The sequence below is a fragment of the Gigantopelta aegis genome, chromosome 2, assembly GCF_016097555.1.
Source record: "Gigantopelta aegis isolate Gae_Host chromosome 2, Gae_host_genome, whole genome shotgun sequence".
Lineage (NCBI taxonomy): Eukaryota > Metazoa > Mollusca > Gastropoda > Neomphalida > Peltospiridae > Gigantopelta > Gigantopelta aegis.
The window spans coordinates 2,984,772-3,004,246 of record NC_054700.1 but is presented as its reverse complement, the minus strand read 5'-3'; the positions used below and the strand labels follow the sequence as shown (position 1 = coordinate 3,004,246).

The following is a 19,475-nucleotide window of genomic DNA, read 5'->3' as shown; positions in this document are numbered from 1 at the left end:
ATATATTTTATAAACAATTTTATTTTTAAGCAACATTTAGAAATGATATAAATATAATTTTATTATACAGATTTTAGAATATTTGCAAATAACGCGAGAAAATACGAGACTAAGCTTGCCAAGATGTCTGACAGTTGGGGTGAGCCATGTGGTTTTTAAACATATTTTCTAAGTTTTTACGTATCTATTCATAATGATTGTTGATTATTTTTGTTTGATTGTTTTTAGATTCAGAAGAGTTTGTGACTCCCAAAAAGGTTGTCGCAGTCACGGATAAATGGGCTGGCGAAGATGCAGACGATGATGTCAAAGTAATTTTAGTTTTTGTTTAATTTATTTTTAACTTTTTGTTGTGTAATGTGTTTATAACCATATTTTATAATTGTATACCAGTACTGCCATCCATATTACATCAACATTTGTTTTATGTATTTTTAAATCTAACATAATGATATATGATTTCTACCATATTGCATAGATTAAGATCATAGTCGTTGACGTTAGAACAGATTTATGTAATATTATTTCTTCTTAATGATTAATCATGTGATTAGAATCTAAATTATGAATCACAACATGAATCATATTCATGGTATTGCTGATTCAGTAAAATGATGAAATGTAGTGCATTTTAGGTCCATACTGGTAAATGTTTACATTGATTCTAATTATGTAACCGGCAGTCTTTAGTTAGTTTCTTATTCAACCATATGCCATGTTATGGACCAGTAGTAGTTCTAAGGGAATGGCCCAAAATTTGTGTAGTTGACCCCACCACACCCATGGTCCTTAACCATATGTTTGATGCCATATAACCGTAAATAAAATGTGTTGAGTGTGTCGTTAAATAAAATATTTCTTTCTTTTTCCACCCCACCCATTTAAAGTTGCCAACTTAACCCAGCATTGTGAGTGTAATTAATGTTATTAACAGCTGCTGAAAAGTTAAAATGGATATATTAAAAAATGCATTTCAAGTTCTTAGTCACCTACCAGACTATACATTAATGCATATCATGCCATTTGCAGTGACCAGTTCAGTGTTGTAAAATATTCTCGGCCACATTAATTTCAGTGTGCCACTAATTATTACTTTGATTTTAATATAATGACACATTATCAACTACTTTAATATTATATTAATTTTTAATGAAACATACAATTTTATTTGCTTAAATTTTACTCATACCGGTACCCATTTTACGTTCTGGCAGAAAGGATGACTAGGTGATTGGACTGTTGACTGTTGATAACATGTGTATTACACTGGACTACTGGATTGCAGGGGGGGGGGGGGGGGGTAGGGTGACAGCTTATAAATACATTGCTGAACCATGTTTTATTCTCAATGAGTAAAATATTCAACATACACTCATGCAAGTCACTTGAAATGTAACAGTTATGGTCGGCCTAATGAGTTACTTGTAGATATATACATATGTAGAGATCGTTCTGATAGTTTAATAACATTTTCTTCATCATTTATATTCACAAAATATACTACCCTTTTCTGGTGCTGAATGGCCTACTCCACAAAAAAAAAAAGCAAAACAACAAACAAAAGTATTCTGATATACTTGAGTTTGAAAGAGGGCATTCGGTCTTGGTGACAGATTTCCTAACATATTTCATATATTCTGACACTTCAATATAATAGTACATTTTTATAAGAGAAAGATTGAATTGGCACGTCACTGTGTACTGACTATGCTGTACATATATATATATATAAATTGTAATCCCCATTTTTGTTCATCGTGCATATGTCATTCGCATGTTAACTATTACGTCACTTTCAGTCAACGAATGTTGCCAGTGGTATAAATGAATGTTACAGCATATTGGCAAACAAAACAAATAATAAACTAATGATTCAGATTTACTTACAGTCCAGAGTTGCAAACATAATAGCAAGTATTTATGACACAGCCTTTTCATTCCAATTAGCTGATGCATATTTATGACACTAGAGAGGTTTTGCAATCACTCCATAACTGTTATGGATACTGATGGCTAATCATATCGGAAACAGTTAGTGTTAATTATTTAGCTACATTCACAGATAGGTTTGGTTAGTGACTTACTCATGGGCATCCCCCAACAATTTACTTTGAATGGTCCTTTAACCTTCGGACTACTGCAGGCGAGATATCTCGCCCGACGTCACGCCAGTCGACATACTGTACACTGTATACAATGCATTCCCCAATTCATATTTCCCGCCGTTTTGCACACGACACTCACCGGAAACGATTTATTAACAGGTTTTCGGCAAGTACTTTCGCTTGACAACAATGGCGGCATGTCGCAGTAATTTTCAGGGATCGATAGCTGATTGTGACAGCTAATTTGATAATAAATTTGATCGTTGTACTAACAACAAAAAACATATATTGCGATATGAATCATAGTTCGTTCTAAAAAACAATTCTGGTCAGAAAGCTGGCCACAAATACCTGTATGTAAATGCGACTTTTTCGATTTTTTGCCTAATTTTAATCAATAACTGATCAAAAATAAAATAAAAATTTTAAAAAATACACAAAAATAATACTTACCAATTCAAATATAAACTTTATTTTATGTATTTATAAAACAAATAATTTAAGTGAATATATGTGAGTAAAAATTATAAACTTGTACCCACTCAACGTGGTTTTTGTCAAAAATTAATCCAATAGTCTTAGAAAGGTTAATATAACTTCCAAAAATCTAACTGTTGCAGAAGAGGAGAGGACCCACAACCCTCTCAACCCTTCTTGGATGGAACCCCTTAGAATTATCCTGAACCCATTAGCTTCTGAATTTTAGCTGAGTGAAGCAAATCAAATTGCATGGTTATGCAGGTCATTTCAACATCAAAATGTTGAAAATCATTGCTTTGAACACCTTCTCACTTGAAATATAGCTAAGTACAACACACATTTTGACCAAATATTAAATGTGCCAGTGAAATGTTATAGCCAGTGATTACAAATATTCAATCTTTTCATATTTTCTAGGATGATTGGGAACAAAATGATGGCAACAAAGAAGAAGAAAAAGGAAAGGAAAAAGAAAAAACGGGTAAATTGTTTTAATGTTAATGACCTGGGGAAATTTAATTTACTAATATGTGTAACACATTGGGATAGAGTATAAATTGTTTTAATGTTAATGACCAAAGATATTTAATCTACTAATATGTGTAATACATTGGGATAGAGTATAAATTGTTTTAATGTTAATGACCTGGGGAAATTTAATCTACTAATATGTGTAACACATTGGGATAGAGTATAAATTGTTTTAATGTTAATCACCTGGGGAAATTTAATCTACTAATATGTGTAACACATTGGGATAGAGTATAAATTGTTTTAATGTTAATGACCTGGGGAAATTTAATCTACTAATATGTGTAACACATTGGGATAGAGTATAAATTGAGTGAAACAAAGTCTATTGCATTGAAGTGGAGAAATACCTTTAAAATAGACTAGAGCTAGTCAACATAACCGTTACTTCTCAGAGGTACATGCATTATTAAAAAATAGTAAACATGCATTTCATGGTATTAGAAACACCAGGATGACCAGAAACACTTAAGATTTACGGAAATGGAAAATGGAAACAAAATGTGAATAATGTCCAATTTCAATTATTAGAAATGTCACTAATTGTGAAATAAAAGTGTTTAAAAAGTAGGGTCTGTCACTTCCAATTTTACGCAAGAGACTTTATTTTTTAGGAGGTGCATACCAGCGTCCAAAGAAAAAACCTTTAGCTGAACGAATAGCGGGAAAAGAAACCAAGAAGAAGCAGATGCAAGAAGAAGTAGTTGTCACAGTTTGTCTATATCATCAATCTTTTGTAGAAAAATCCTTACAGCACTTGACATTTTAAGAATGGAATGATTGGAGGCCACATAAATTAAACCGTTCAAGGCTTATGACAAAGTTAATGAAATGTCCAAGCAGCCATCTATGTTAACTCTTCCATATGGGAGCCAGATGTACCTACTGGTATTTTTAATATAGATATTATAAAATATTTCGGTCGTAAAATGAAAAACTATGGGTTGCTTATATGACCAAATCAGTCACAATCTAGAGGCCTGCCAAGACGAGCAAGTGTTGGAAATTCATTTTGCACATCACATTATAATCTTGCATTATTGCCTTGAAAATTATTAATGAAAATAAGGTCAGCGATAGTCACTGTTTGCATCCTTGTTTTTGCTTCGTACACACTAAATATAACATACCTTATCTTACCGTAATTTTACTTCATATAATTATTTAGCAAATAATACAATTGTTTAATTGCAAAGATTTCTTCAAAAACAAAGTCAGTTGCGTTTGTAATTTTCAAACAAAAACGTTTTAACAGCAGTTTTGCGTTGGAATTGTCCAGTGTTCTGATAAGGAGAAGCAAAATGACATTTGGAATACTCGCATTCAAATTCAAAATTAGTTCTGTTGCTCCAATACTTCTCTCCACAATAAAATTAAAATTAATCTACTGACCTTGATCCCTGTCGAAACATTTTTGAGTGTTATACTGAGCAGACAATGCCATTTACTGATCAGTGTGTGTTTATTAGTCCCCTGTCTACCTGTACAACCGGAGTGGACCGTAGGTTTCATCTCTGTCTGTCTGTCCCACTTATAGTTTTCCGGATAGTTTTTTTTTTCTCAATATCTTGAGATATTGAACTGATATTTTGTGTGTAGCTTTATTATGTACTGTTACAGATCAGTTACAACGATTTACCAATTTTTTACAGAATTATGGCCATTGAACTTAGGAGATGCCCAAATTTGTTTGCTGGATCTTAGTACTATTTGTTAAAGGGACACACCCTAGTTAAGGCTAGTTGTTAACCATTACGGTGTTGTTTTTCGCTGTTAAACCCATTTTTTCACAAATAAAATTGCACTTTACTTACCGTTTATTATTTAGAATATACATTTCCATTCACCTGAAGTGTTTTTTGGTAATCCTGGTGTTTGTAATACCACAAAATGCATTTTTCCTATTTCTGAAAAACGGGCGCACGTTTGAGAAAAAAACGTTGAGCAGACAAGGTCTAATCTATTTTTAGACGGGATATTTCCATTTCAATGTCACAGACGTTGGTATACCATGTGACCGTTATCATTTTGGTTCGGTTTGTTTTCTCGTGCACGGTTCGCGCGATCAACATCATTTGTTGTTCATTTGTGAGATTTTTCTTCACAGTTCGTGAACATTTTCAGTAACAATAAAGTTCAGACAAGTAAGTATCTCGATACAAAATGTTACAAACCCTTAAAACCAATAATTTTGCTAAGTCCTACGATATCTGGAGAGGGGATACAACCAGGACAGAACAGTTGGAACATGTCCAGGAGAGGTGAAAAGAACGCACCCCAAGTCTGTGAAATTTGTCGTGACGTAGGCATTGTTGTGCTTCGAGCGACATCTACCAGTGACATCAGAATACAAACTTTCAAAATTATTTCAAGCAATTGGGACATGGTGATTCCCATGGTTATCGATATTAAACCTACTTTTTCACTCCATTTGATAAAAACGTGATCTAAGTGTGTTGCAGGTTTGTAGATTAACCAAATTATAATTTATTTTCGCTGGATGGAACTAGGGTGTGCGGCTTTAAATATATTGTTTTAAAAATATATATTGGCCAAATATTAAGTGAAGTAGTCCTTTTATGCAAGATTTGGCTATGATCAGGATGATCCAGCATTTGTGAAGTTATGCAGTATTTGTTAAATATCGATTGATAAACTGCTGTTGTGTTTAGGAAATGTCAAAGAAAGAGATGACCCCTGCAGAGAGACACTCGGAGAAGATGAGGTTACGGAAGGTTCAAGAAGAAGCCGACTTGAGGCTCGCAAGAGAAGCGTTCGGTTTGTTGCTCAATGAATTCATTTGTTTTGGAAAAAAAAAGATTTTTTAAAAATCTCTTTGATTACCTTTGTTGACATTGGGTAGAAGATGGTGAATCAAATATATGAAGCCTGTGTTTGATGTGCACGTGTGTAATTTCATGTATTTATCGTGATTAAACATTGGTCTGCATTTAAAAAAAAACAGGCTTTGTAAATTCTGCCCATTATGTCTGTCCAGGGATCACCCTGCCCATTGCTACCAAGTGGCTACAATGTTTAGTAGTAGGCTAATAAAATGTATGATTTAGTCCTTTTTCAGTCATGTTCTAGCATATATTCAGAAGAATAATTCTTTTTATTTCATAAATTGGCTAAAACTAACTTCTACCCAGTGCGATCCCTGTTTGTCTACATTTTAAGTCTTGAGATTTACTGTATATAAAAAAAAACTGAGATGAGGAAAAAAAAAATCAAAGAAGTATCCAGACCTCGACATCAAAATAATTGAGTGGAGCGATTCATTGGTCCTCCAGGGGACAATATTTTGAAATCTGAGGTAACCGAAAGTCGGTTCACATGGTTTGTACCTAGGTAACCAAATGTTCGGTTACATGAATTATATTTGGGTAACCCATTGGTTACCTGATCGGTTCCCTAAAAGTTACATTGGAATTATATTTTAAATACATTATTTTTACCTCAAACATGAAGTTAAAACTAAATACAAAAGAAAACGCTTTATAAATCAGTTTCTTTAATGTTTGATAAAGTTAACAATATTCTAAAAGGACTGAATATCAGCCCCATTAGATACATTTGGAGGAAGATTCCCATTCCCGGTCTCGCTGAAGAACAACACGCAAGACACACAAGACTAATAATAAAAAAAAAAAAAAAAAACACACCAAAAAACACACAAAAAACAAATAAAGACTACCATTTGGCACAGATAATATGTAACACTTGGTATACAGCAAATAAAAAACATATAAAAACCAACCCAAAACAACTGTCCAGTTCCTGTGAACACTTACAGAGTCTTTGTTTTGTTTTGCGGTGACCTTGCTACTTTCACTTTCTCTATACTACAGTGACGTTCCAAATGTTTGTTTTTTAAAGCCCATTATGTGATGTTAGTATTTTTTAACTTTTGTGACACTTTTGGATTCCTGTTTACATTAAAAGCGTTTTCAACGTTTGTAAAATTATTGGAAATCCAATATTATGTCTCCATATATTCCTTTAGAGATAAAATAGCCATCCCCAGCGGTACGTGCACATTTCTTTAAAACGTTTGGCTCAACTCTATACTGAGCATTTTAGTTTAGACTGGTCGCACCGTATAACTGTTGTTTACTGGTTTGTAGCATGCTGCGCATTTAGTATCTAAAAATCAGTCTAAAACATTTATTGGAATACTATTCGGTCTATTGGAATACTAGTAGTAAGTCTGCGTGAATAAAACTTCCTGTAATCGTAAAGTTTGCAATTTTTAATTTCTGAACGTCTACAGGTCACGACATAATCGATCTGCGGTTCGCGTGAATTTAATTTTGCTTAACCGACACGCAAACAGAACGGCGGTTCGCGTGAAATATTGTGCCCTGGTCCTCTAACTTAGATTTTGGGGAGCAATTTAAGATATATTACCACATTCATTTGATACTATATAAATACACATAAGGTGAGATAAAAAAATTACTTTCCTTGAACTTGTCTCGGTAGTAAAAGAAATGTTTTATTTAACGACGCACTCGACACATTTTATTTACGGTTATATGGCGTCAGAGATATGGTTAAGGACCACACAGATTTTGAGAGGAAACCCGCTGTCGCCACATAGGCTACTCTTTTACGACAGGCAGCAAGGGATTTTTTATTTGTGCTTCCCACAGGCAGGATAGCACAAACCATGGCCTTTGTTGAACCAGTTATGGATCACTGGTCGGTGCAAGTGGTTTACACCTACCCATTGAGCCTTGCGGAGCACTCACTCAGGGTTTGGAGTCGGTATCTGGATTAAAAAAAAACCATGCCTCGACTGGGATCCGAACCCAGTACCTACCAGCCTGTAGACCAATGGCTAACCACGACGCCACTGAGACCGGTGTCTGTCTCGGTAGTAATGACGAGAGATGGTTCCCGTTAAATGGTAAACTGTTGAATTTTTATATTGCTGTTGATCATCACTTGATGTTTGCATATACCATAGTTTAACACCCAATAACTGATGTATTTTTCATGCTGGGGTGTCGTTAAACAGTAATTCATTCTGTTAAATGGTACGGTCTGGGTATATTTAAATCGGTTAATTTTTACAAGTTTTAATTGATGTTGAAATTTTTCACATCCTGATTCATATTTTACAAATGAAGACTTTGGATATTTTCAGATGTTTTGTTTGTATATTTTATGTTTCAAAACATTTTGTTAACTTTCTTTTGCAGGTATTACTGATAAAAAGGTTTCCGACTCTGGTATCGATTCAATGTTTCCAAGTACAGAAGAGGAATTTGTAGCATTTGAGAATGCACTCAAGACAAAAATAACAGAATTTGAAGTAAGTCCTTTCGCGGTGTGCAGCAAAAACCTTTTAAGACTTTTATTATATGGTTTCACTTGTGTGTCGATTAAGGCCTCTGAAAAGGGATGGGACTTGGCCCAGTGGTAAAGGCTTTATTCCTACTTTCGTCCAACTTGTTTTTTAATAAGGGTGTGCTGGACAGCCTGTAAAGCACTCGACCTGATGCATGGTCTGAGATCGATCCCCGTCGGTGGGCCCATTGGGCTATTTCTCATTCCAGCCAGTGCACCACGCCTGGTATATCGAAGACCGTGGTATGTGCTATTCTGTCTGTGGAATGATGCAAATAAAAGATCCCTTCCTACTAATGGAAACATGTCATGTGTTTCCTTTCTAAAACTATATGTCAAAATGACCATGTGTTTGACATCCAGTTATCGATGATTGATAAATAAATGTGTCAAACGTTAAAATGGCAAGAATGATAATTTCATTTGTGCGTCATTCGCTCGGGTCTAGTTTCGTAAAACCCAGTTTTCACTTACGCATTAATTTAAGTCATTTACATGGTATAAGGGTGGGTTCAGTCGAAAAGAAAACGGGTGACCTGAATTTGTTTTTGCATCACCCATAATGGATTACGTCAATTTTAATTCTCAAGAGGCAAAGTTCATTTTAAAAAACCAATTTTTAGAAACTTAAGCCTCAATTTTGTTACTTTTTTACAGAACTTTTTTTTTCAGTGAACTTTTAATAGGATTTTATTTGTGTAGATGGGAATTACCAAATGTTTGACATTCCATAGCAGATACTTAATTTATGAATATGCTCTTTTGATGTCGTTTTTTGTATAGATGTTCTGCTTGTTCAGAAGGTCTCTCTTCTTTTTTTTCAGAGTAGTAAATTTTACGCCTCCTTCTTAGAAAAGTTGTTTACAGATTTGACGTTAGGGTGTAAGTATAAACTGATTTTTAGTCATTTAAAACCTGGTTCTTGAAACATATTGTAGATGTTTATTGTAGATTTTATGGGCCAAATTTGTGAAGCCTGTTTTTTGTAAACACAGGTGTTTAAGCATTGTAAATCTATATAGTTACATGTGTGTAAGACATAAACAGGTGTTTAAGCATTGTAAATGTGTAAGACATAAACAGGTGTTTAAGCATGGTAAATGTATATAGTTACACACGTGTAAGACGTAAACAGGTGTTTAAGCATGGTAAATGTATATAGGTACACATGTGTAAGACGTAAACAGGTGTTTAAGCATGGTAAATGTACGTACACACGTGTAAGACGTAAACAGGTGTTTAAGCATGGTAAATGTATATAGGTACACATGTGTAAGACGTAAACAGGTGTTTAAGCATGGTAAATGTATATAGTTACACACGTGTAAGACGTAAACAGGTGTTTAAGCATGGTAAATGTATATAGTTACACACGTGTAAGACGTAAACAGGTGTTTAAGCATGGTAAATGTATATAGGTACACACGTGTAAGACGTAAACAGGTGTTTAAGCATGGTAAATGTATATAGTTACACACGTGTAAGACGTAAACAGGTGTTTAAGCATTGTAAATGTATATAGTTACACACGTAAGAGATAAACAGGTGTTTAAGCATTGTAAATGTATATTGTTACACAAGTGTAAGAGATAAACAGGTGTTTAAGCATTGTAAATGTATATTGTTACACAAGTGTAAGAGATAAACAGGTGTTTAAGCATTGTAAATGTATATTGTTACACACGTGTAAGAGATAAACAGGTGTTTAAGCATTGTAAATGTATATTGTTATACACATGTGTAAGACGTAAACAGGTGTTTAAGCATTGTAAATGTATATAGTTACACACATGTGTAAGACGTAAACAGGTGTTTAAGCATGATAAATGTATATAGTTACACACATGTGTAAGACGTAAACAGGTGTTTAAGCATGATAAATGTATATAGTTACACACATGTGTAAGAGATAAACAGGTGTTTAAGCGTTGTAAATGTATATAGTTACACATGTGTAAGACATAAACAGGTGTTTAAGCATTGTAAATGTATATATACTCTTCAAAAGAAGAAACGCAAAACCACATTGTCGTAACATTTGGAGAATTGATTTAATTATTGAATGGTGAGTCCGATAATTACCAAATGTTGCAGGATTGTTCACAATTCACTCTAGTCCATTGTGAGTAAGTGATAGGACACACCACCAAGGTCAAGGTCATCTGGAGTCAATACCGGGTGTGGCCTCCGCGTGTGTTGACAACTGCCTGGCACCGCCTGCCCATTGAAGCAACCAGAGTACGGATGACGTCCCGGGGGATGGTGGCCCACTCGGCCTGCAAGGCTGCTGCCAGCTTGGGCAGGGTCTGGGGCTGTGGTTGTCGCTGTCGGAGGCGTCGGTCCAACTCGTCCCATAGATGCTCAATTGGGTTCAAATCCGGTGATATCGATGGCCAAGGAAGGACATTAATGTTGTTGTTCTGTAGGAAAGCCTTTGTGAGACGTGCTGTGTGAGGCCTGGCGTTGTCATGTTGGAACACTGCGTTGGCGTTGGCCATAACTGGAACGATGTGTGGCCGGAGGATCTGGTCAATGTAGCCCTGTGCATTCAGGTTGCCCTGCACGTGGACCAGGTCAGTTCTGCCAGTGTGTGAGATGGCTGCCCACACCATGACACTACCCCCGCCGAATCTGTCCACTTCCTGCACGCAGTTTGCCGCATAACGTTCACCACGACGCCTATACACGCGACATCTTCCATCATGACGTCGGAGTAGAAATCGGGACTCGTCACTGAACCACACCTGTCTCCATCGCAGTTGAGGCCATTGTCGATGAATCTGGCACCACTGCAGTCGGAGTCGACGGTGTTGTGGTGTTAAGATGACACCTCGAACTGGACGTCTGGCACGAATTCCTACCTCACGTAGGCGGTTCCGTACGGTCTGGTCGGATATCCTGCGCAAACCTGGTATTGCTGCGGCTGTGGAGGTGGCAGTAGTCAATCGTTCCCGAAGGTGGCGTACCCGGATGTAGCGGTCCTGCCCGGGGGTAGTGACCCGTGGTCGACCGGATCTAGGGAGGTCACGTGTTGATCCATGTTGCTGGTAACGGTCCCACAGTCTGGAGATGGTGCTTGGGGACACATGGAATGCCCTGGCAACGGCCGTTCTGGATTCGCCTGCGTCTAGTCGACCGATGGCATTGTTTCTCTGCGGTTCACTGAGACGTGGCATGTCCTGGATTGTCAACTGTCGGCCAGATACAGAGGCCAGGCAAGCGAACACCCTGCACTTTTATACTGTCGGTGTTCATGTTGCACATGCAGACAACGCACGTGCAGTGGTGACATGGTTTGCACGTGGCTGCGTTTTTGCGAATATTCACATTTTGGAACTTTATTGTACAGTAGCTGCGTTTTATCGAATGTAAGCGTGGGAATGTGTTTGGGACATGCAATGACATTATATTTACAAAGCATGAACCGGTAGGAAACATAAAATCGGAGTTATAGCCCATTTGTAACCTTTTGCGTTTCTTTTTTTGAAGAGTATAGTTACACATGTGTAAGACATAAACATGCTTTGTAAATTTGGCCATTTATGTATAACCTCTCCTCTTATCGAATTACAACGATAAGGATTTTTGTTATTTACTGAACGTGCACTTGTCAATATGTTGTTCATTCAGATTTGCTTGGTGGTGTTTGGTTGTTGTAATCATCACAACATGCAAGTTGCTTTTGTGCTGTTGTGGTCAGTAATTAATATGTTCATCTCTACTTTTGTTGCCCCCCCCCCCCCCCCAAAAAAAAACTTTAAATAAAAACTGATAATTGTTTACAAAGTTTTGTTACTGAGGTAAAAGCTGCTAACATTATCAGTATAATATTATTGCTTAGTGTAAATTTTTTTTACTTAAACCTGCTAGGGGTGGGATGTAGCCCAGTGGTAAAGTGCTCACTTGATGTGTGGTCGGTCTGGGATCGATCCCTGTCGGTGGGCCCATTCGGCTATTTTTCATTCCAGTCAGTGCACCACGACTGATAAATCATAGGCCATGGTATGTGCTATCATGTCTGGGGCATAGTGCATATAAAAGATTCCTTGTTACTAATGGAAAAAAGTTGCAGGTTTCCTCTCTAAAACTATATGTCATAATTACTAAATGTTTGACATCCAGTAGCTGATGGTTAATAAATCAGTGTGCTCTAGTGGTGTTGTCAAACAAAGTTTACTTTTACTTTAACCTGTTAGTTATAATATTTCTTCATAGGTTTTTGAATCAAACACAGATCATTCTGCTCACATTTATAGGGTTGTTCATTTACTTTCCTTTTGCCCAAAATATTTTTAAATGTTTTTTGTGTAGATTAAACTTGATTTTAGAGAAAGTGTAGGATGCCAAAATTGACTTTAAATCTTTAAGAATTATTATAAAAAGTAAAATTATTATGGCATACTTTCAACTGTCTTTAAGAATTATTATAAAAAGAAAAATTATTATTGCATACTTTCATCTGTTTGTATATCATATGGTATACTGATATTTGGGGTTTTTTCTTTCAAAACCGGCCTCGGTGGCGTCGTGGTTAGGCCATCGGTCTACAGGCTGGTAGGTACTGGGTTCGGATCCCAGTTGAGGCATGGGATTTTTAATCCAGATACCGACTCCAAACCCTGAGTGAGTGCTCCGCAAGGCTCAATGGGTAGGTGTAAACCACTTGCACCGACCAATGATCCATAACTGGTTCAACAAAGGCCATGGTTTGTGCTATCCTGCCTGTGGGAAGCGCAAATAAAAGATCCCTTGCTGTCTGTCATAAAAGAGTAGCCTATGTGGCGACAGCAGGTTTCCTCTAAAAAACAGTGTCAGGATGACCATATGTTTGACGTCCAATAACCGATGATAAGATAAAAAATCAATGTGCTTTGGTGGCGTCATTAAATAAAACAAACTTTACTTTACTTTTCTTTCAATGATTTCAGTGCAAGTTGAAGACTGTAAAAAGATAGGTTCTGTAATAAACAGTATACACCATGAAAAAGAGAAGCAGAAAAAAGTAAGTGACGTTGATGTAGTGCATGCTGAACTTAATTGTTAGGTCGTTCATTACTAAGCTTATTTTGTGGTTATCCACCCACTTACTCATTTTAGAAACGGAAAATAGGACAAGGATTTGGGAGTATGTTTGTGAATGCCTGGGTGGCAGGGGTAAAGTTGTGTTGGGTCTGTTTTGGAATGAGCAAGCAGAAGTTGTCCAAACCAAGTGTCTTTTTTTTTTGTCGTCTTTTTTTTCACAGTGTGCTTTGCTCTTCAGTTGTTAAGACCCTGAGTGCCCAGAAAGTAGATTTAAATAGATGATGTTAAAGTTAACATGAATTGATGAAGCAATGTATATGTTTAACCTTTAGACTACTGGATTAATTTTTGACAAAAACCACGTTGAGTGGGTACAAGTTTATAATTTTTACTCACATATATTCGCTTAAATGTTTTATAAATACATAAAATAAAATTCATATTTGAAACAGTAATTATTATTTTCATGTATTTTTCTAATTTTTATGTTACTTTAGATCACTTATTGTTGATTAAAATTAGACAAAAAATCGAAAAAGTCACATTTACTTGTGAGCATTTGTGGCCAGCTGTCCAGTATTTATGTCCATTATTCCCAATAACAGTGGCTTTCTGACCAGAATTTTTAAAAAAACCCAACTATGATTCATATCCCAATATATCAAATTAGCAGTCACAATCAGCTATCAATCCCTGAAAATGACCGTGACATGTTGCCATTGTTGTCAAGCGAAAATACTTGCCGAAAACCACTTTTTGATCTCCATTTTACAGTGAAAAATCTAATTTTAAAGACATAGGAAGCTAAGTTGTCTTTTGTTTCTTGTTAATAAATCGTTTCCGGTGAGTGTCGTGTGCAAAACGGCGATAAATATGAATTGGGGAATGCACTTTATACAGTGTACAGTATGTCGGCTGGTGAGATATCTTGCCTGCAGTAGTCAGAAGGTTAACATAGAAGTAATACAAGAACAAATGATACAACAGTGAAACCTCTTTAAACAGGACCCTGAATAAACCGGAATCCTGGCAAAGTTTTCTAAGTTGTAAAACGCGACCCTCTAAACACGGGATCCTGTCTAAATTGGATAAATATTAGGTCTATCCTTCTCTCTCTCTCTCTCTCCTTTCCCCCCCCCCCCCCCCCCCCCCTCTCTCCCACGCACCCCACCAATGATCTGGTTTAGATAGGTTTCTGTCTAAATTGAATAAATATTAGGTCTATTCTCTCTCTCTCCCCCCCCCCCCCCCCCCCCACCCCACCCCACCCCACCCCACCAATTATCCGGTTTAGATAGGTTTCTGTCTAAATTGGATAAATATTAGGTCTATCCTTCTCTCTCTCACACCCCCCCCCCCCCCCCCCCCCCCCCACCCCCCACTCACCCCACCAATGATCCGGTTTAGATAGGTTTCTGTCTAAATTGGGTAAATATTAGGTCTATCCTTCTCTCTCCCCCCCACTCACCCCACCAATGATCCGGTATAGATAGGTTTCACTATACATTGAGACATCTATATTTACCTTCTATATATATATAGTACAAAATGTTGCAGTTCAGGGCTAACTCTGGGTGAGAAGAAAAAGAATTTAAAAATTGAAAACCCCCAGTTATTTTCTAATAAAATAAAAATTATTATATGAAATGTATTCGCCAAATTAAAATAAAATTTGCCGTTTGTTTTTAAAATTCAGAATAGGTGAATTTGACAAGTGCCAGAACTAGCCCTGCAATTATTTTCTCAAATGTATGATTGTGAAGAATTGAGACACCTCTTTTGGGGGGTGGGGTGGGGGAGTATTTTTCAGATAGATGTGTTAAACCTAAAGTTATTTTATTGTGTCTTCCAGGAATTAGAGAAGAAGAAGAAGAAGAAAAGTAAAATGTCTGTGAACGTTGAGAGAAAGGATGATTTTGATTTCGGTGTGGGTGGAGACTATAACGCATACGAAGACGACGGAGATATATAACCTAGTGCTCGTTAGAGCTGGCGTACGCCTCCCAGCATCACACAATACCAGCTGACTTTCAAGTGGCCTTCAGTGTGTATTGGTTCCTACGTTTACCAAAACCGTGACACAAATGTACGCAGAGTGTTTTGGGGAAATTCTATCAAACGTTCAAAACCTAGCCATTCGCAATCATTTGCTGCATAGACTAATGTACACAGACATATGACTGTCGAGAGGAAATTTTTATTCTACAGTTTACCCTAACAGGCTATGCAATATAGTAATATTTTCTTCTCTTTTTTTTTCTCTTTTTTTTTTGTGCTGAAGTCTTATTGTATATCTCCCTCCCCTAACCCCAATTCCACTAGACTGGTCTGAATATATCTGATCAAAAGCCAACATTGGCTAAATCGTCTTGTGTGTGTCCTGTTTATGCACCTTTTTTCTTCGTCTTCCTCGGCTATTCTCGTCTAAATGTCGTCTTTTTTTTTTTCTCAGGGCTCACACTGGAACAAAGCTTAGCCAATTTTGAGAAATGTAGAGCATTTTCTTGAAATTGATTAAAATGTGGTTAATTTGAGGAATATTTTATTAGCCTAAAACTAAATTTTGTAGCCATTTTGTATAAAAAGTTAGCAATTGGCTAATCTGGCAATATACAGGGCGAGCCCTGGGTCTGCATCTGTTCAAGACAATCAATCATTCTGAAACCGGAAACAGGATACTTGTGACACAATACAAGATCTTGGTCAATAGTTTCAGGCTTTCAGATTTCACGGAAACAGGATACTTGTGACACAATACAAGATCTTGGCCAATAGTTTCAGGCTTTCAGATTTTATGGAAACCGGATACTTGTGACACAATACAAGATCTTGGCCAATGGTTTTAGGCTTTCAGATTTCATGGAAACGATTGTTTCCGGTACCGTGTCGGTGAAATCGTGGAACCACAATTTAATTTCCCATGATTAGTATATCAAGTACGACTGTCACTCAGCAGAACCTAAAACCAGTTTCCAATGAGTTTCCCATGATCACAAGGCACGGAACCGAAAAAAGTGTTTCCCATGAAATTTGAAATCCTATGGCCTGTTGTTGGGATGTTCGTACCAATTCCTTGGAATTTGGAGGGGAATGCAGTAGCCTAGCTTGGTTATTATGCATTTGTGAAAAAGAGAAAACACTTGTTTTATTTCCCTGTTATCTATATCGGTTTTCAATCTTTCTTTTTTTTCTTTTTTTTTCTTTCCTTTTTTTCAAAGGAAAATAAGGGGCACTGAATTTAAAATTTGGTCTTTTCAGATCTTTTTGAATTAAATAATTTAATTTTTTTTAATTTGGTATACAACTTCAACTTACCAAGTTATAGTTGTTGATGGTTTTAGATTTCACCGTATTCCTTAATTTGGTGGGGGACTACAATTCACCATATTTGTATAGATTGATTGTTAATGGCATGATTCACAAATGGTAACCATATTTTGCTTTGTGTTGAGCATAATTTGTTGTGTCCTGAAGTATAACATAACTATCACAGTTCGAAGAATCTGTAGCTAAGAACAGGACATTCATATTGTGCAGAATTATTTTGTGGATACAAATTGAACGGCAAAACATCTTGTTGGTAGTCAGTTTGAAAAAGAATTGTTATTAACAGTGCATCAAAGAAAAATAATTGTGGGGATTCCCGCCAACTGGGATCGATCCCGGGACCTACTGCACATCAGGCAAGCGCTTTACTTAAGGGCTACGTCCCGCCCCTATTCATTAGGAATGCATCGTCATCAATTTACCGATTGTAGTTGGAGAAGTGTTGACCAAATTCTTGTTTCAGTTATCCAGTCAGGACATTTTAAAGAATTGTCTTTCAAATTAGCTTTGTAGGGATTTCATAATGAATATAATATATTGGAAATTTTAACTATAATTCACATTTAGGAAACAGCCGTTTTAACTCCGAAATGTTAGGAATACTAGTTTTTCTTGCAAATGGGTCTTGGCAATAATAAATTGTAAATTACTGATGTGACAACTATTGAACAGGTCATCCATTAACTGCATAACAGAATGACTATTTACAAGTGACATATTTTCTCCTCTCATTTAAATGTATCATAAATTTGTAAATTATGAAAAACCAGTGTTTGTGTTTTGTTTTTTGTGTATATTGTATTAATGCAGTATAGTCAAATGTTGCACAGGAAAATATGTTGTATTAGTCCCCTACAGGTCCTACTAGAGAGGACTACAGGTTGTACTATACTAAATAAAATCCCATAGGAGACCATGTTAACATTTTTGTTTAAAAACACTATATGCAATAAATCAACCAAACTGTGACCCATCAATATCAGTACCTCAAAGTATTAACTGAAGAAAATGGTACCCTTTCATGGTTCATTTTCGGTATAACCAGATGTTTTTACAACACCCCTAGTTTTGCCAAAAAAATTTAGTACTTTTATTTACAAGTATCCCATACATGTTTCAAGCACAAGGAAAGAAAGAAAGAAATGTTTTATTTAATGACGCATTCAACACATTTTATTTACGGTTATGTGGCGTCAGATATCTGGTTATGGACCACACAGATTTTGAGAGGAAACCCACTGTCGCCGCTTCATGGGCTACTCTTCCGATTAGCAGCAAGGGATCTTTTATTTGCGCTTCCCACAGGCAGGATAGCACAAACCATGGCCTTTGTTGAACCAGTTATGGATCACTGGTCGGTGCAAGTGGTTTACACCTACCCATTGAGCCTTGCGTAACACTCACTCAGGGTTTGGAGTCTGTATCTGGATTAAAAATCCCATTGCCTAGACTGGGATCCGGACCCAGTACCTACCAGCCTGTTTACCGACATCTTCATAAATCAAGGCTAATATTCGTTCCTTGTATTCAGCCTTGATACATGTAGTCAAGATTACTGATATCCACTACTGGTGCCCTCTATTGGAAGAAAATTTGTAACACCGATTATGTCCCTTACACGACATCGCTGACCAATCACAGCATCGGTAACGTGACAATCTTGAAAGCAGTATAAAAAATTAACCGCCGAAACCTTTTTTTTAACATATCGTGACAAACACAACACGTTTCCACGGACGCTGACGCTGCCATCTTTGTTTAAAATAAGGGAATCTATAAGGAGCGTTGCGATTCGTTGCAATCAGATCTCATCGCATCCAATGAAATTTAAGCATTTTGTGGCACGATTTCTTGATGACATGTATCGAGGCTGAATACGAGGAACGAATATTAGCCTTGATTTATGAAGATGGTTTACCGATGGCCTGGCCTAACCACGACGACGGTCAAGCACAAGGCTGCCCGACACGGTTGGTACTAGATGAAATAAAATTTGCATACATTTTTTGCCTAGATGAAACGTTTGATGCACCTCAAACTGTGACCCAGCCGGAAGTTATTTGGTTTAGTACTACATGTACCTATATGTTTTGTCTCTATGTATAGATCCGTCTTTTCCACAAATAAATAGTTTCACAGCCTTTTTATAAATGTTTCAGGATGTCGAGCTGAAATTTTGTGTATTGGTTTATCATGTAGAGTTACAGATAAAGTTAAGACTTTCAGGGCAATTTACCCTTTTTTGAAAGTTATTGCCAGATCAAATTGGGACTCATGGGAATTTATTCAAGGGCCATAACTGTCAAAAATTAAACTGTCTGTCAGAGTTATGGTCCTTGAACTTTGGCAGTTTGTGGTGCCTGGAAGGAAACCAGTATTGCTGTAGCAGGGTTAGAATGCTTGTTTAAAGGGATACTGTATTTTTCGGCATATAAGCCACTAAATGTTTACTGTGAATTGCAAGGTTTGGTTTATAAAATGGTGCACTTTATTTATGAATTTTACGGTAACTGCTGTGCATATAAACCACTTTTTTGTTATTCTCATAATAATATAGCATACCAAATGACGGGGACTGAAGTATTACGATGGAATGGCTCTTTATTATTAATCTAGTAAGGCTAGAAACAATACAACACTTGTGTATTGTTATAC

General features: G+C 36.5%; 1 protein-coding gene across 2 annotated transcripts; it reads left to right on the top strand.

Moving 5' to 3' along the window:
* Window positions 1–111: 111 nt before the first annotated feature.
* On the top strand, window positions 112–17,586 carry LOC121379800 (eukaryotic translation initiation factor 3 subunit J-A-like). 2 transcript variants are annotated; one of them, XM_041508461.1, is made up of 9 exons: window positions 112–139; window positions 229–311; window positions 3,003–3,066; window positions 3,731–3,816; window positions 5,789–5,894; window positions 8,324–8,436; window positions 9,296–9,353; window positions 13,400–13,473; window positions 15,346–17,586. In XM_041508461.1, exons 1-9 carry the CDS (start codon window positions 124–126, stop codon window positions 15,463–15,465), a joined length of 720 nt encoding a protein of 239 aa, XP_041364395.1. In that variant the 5' UTR covers window positions 112–123; the 3' UTR covers window positions 15,466–17,586. The 2 variants fall into 2 exon arrangements, with proteins under 2 accessions (XP_041364395.1, XP_041364389.1); XM_041508455.1 differs by having other exon boundaries at window positions 3,731–3,828.
* The last annotated feature ends 1,889 nt before the right edge of the window (window positions 17,587–19,475 follow it).

Bases quoted from the DNA above. Each gene is read 5' to 3' on its own strand.
- LOC121379800 (XM_041508455.1), top strand. The intron at 5,895-8,323 runs GTTTGTTGCTCA...TTTCTTTTGCAG, and splicing joins GCTCGCAAGAGAAGCGTTCG to GTATTACTGATAAAAAGGTT. The intron at 8,437-9,295 runs GTAAGTCCTTTC...CTTTTTTTTCAG, and splicing joins CAAAAATAACAGAATTTGAA to AGTAGTAAATTTTACGCCTC.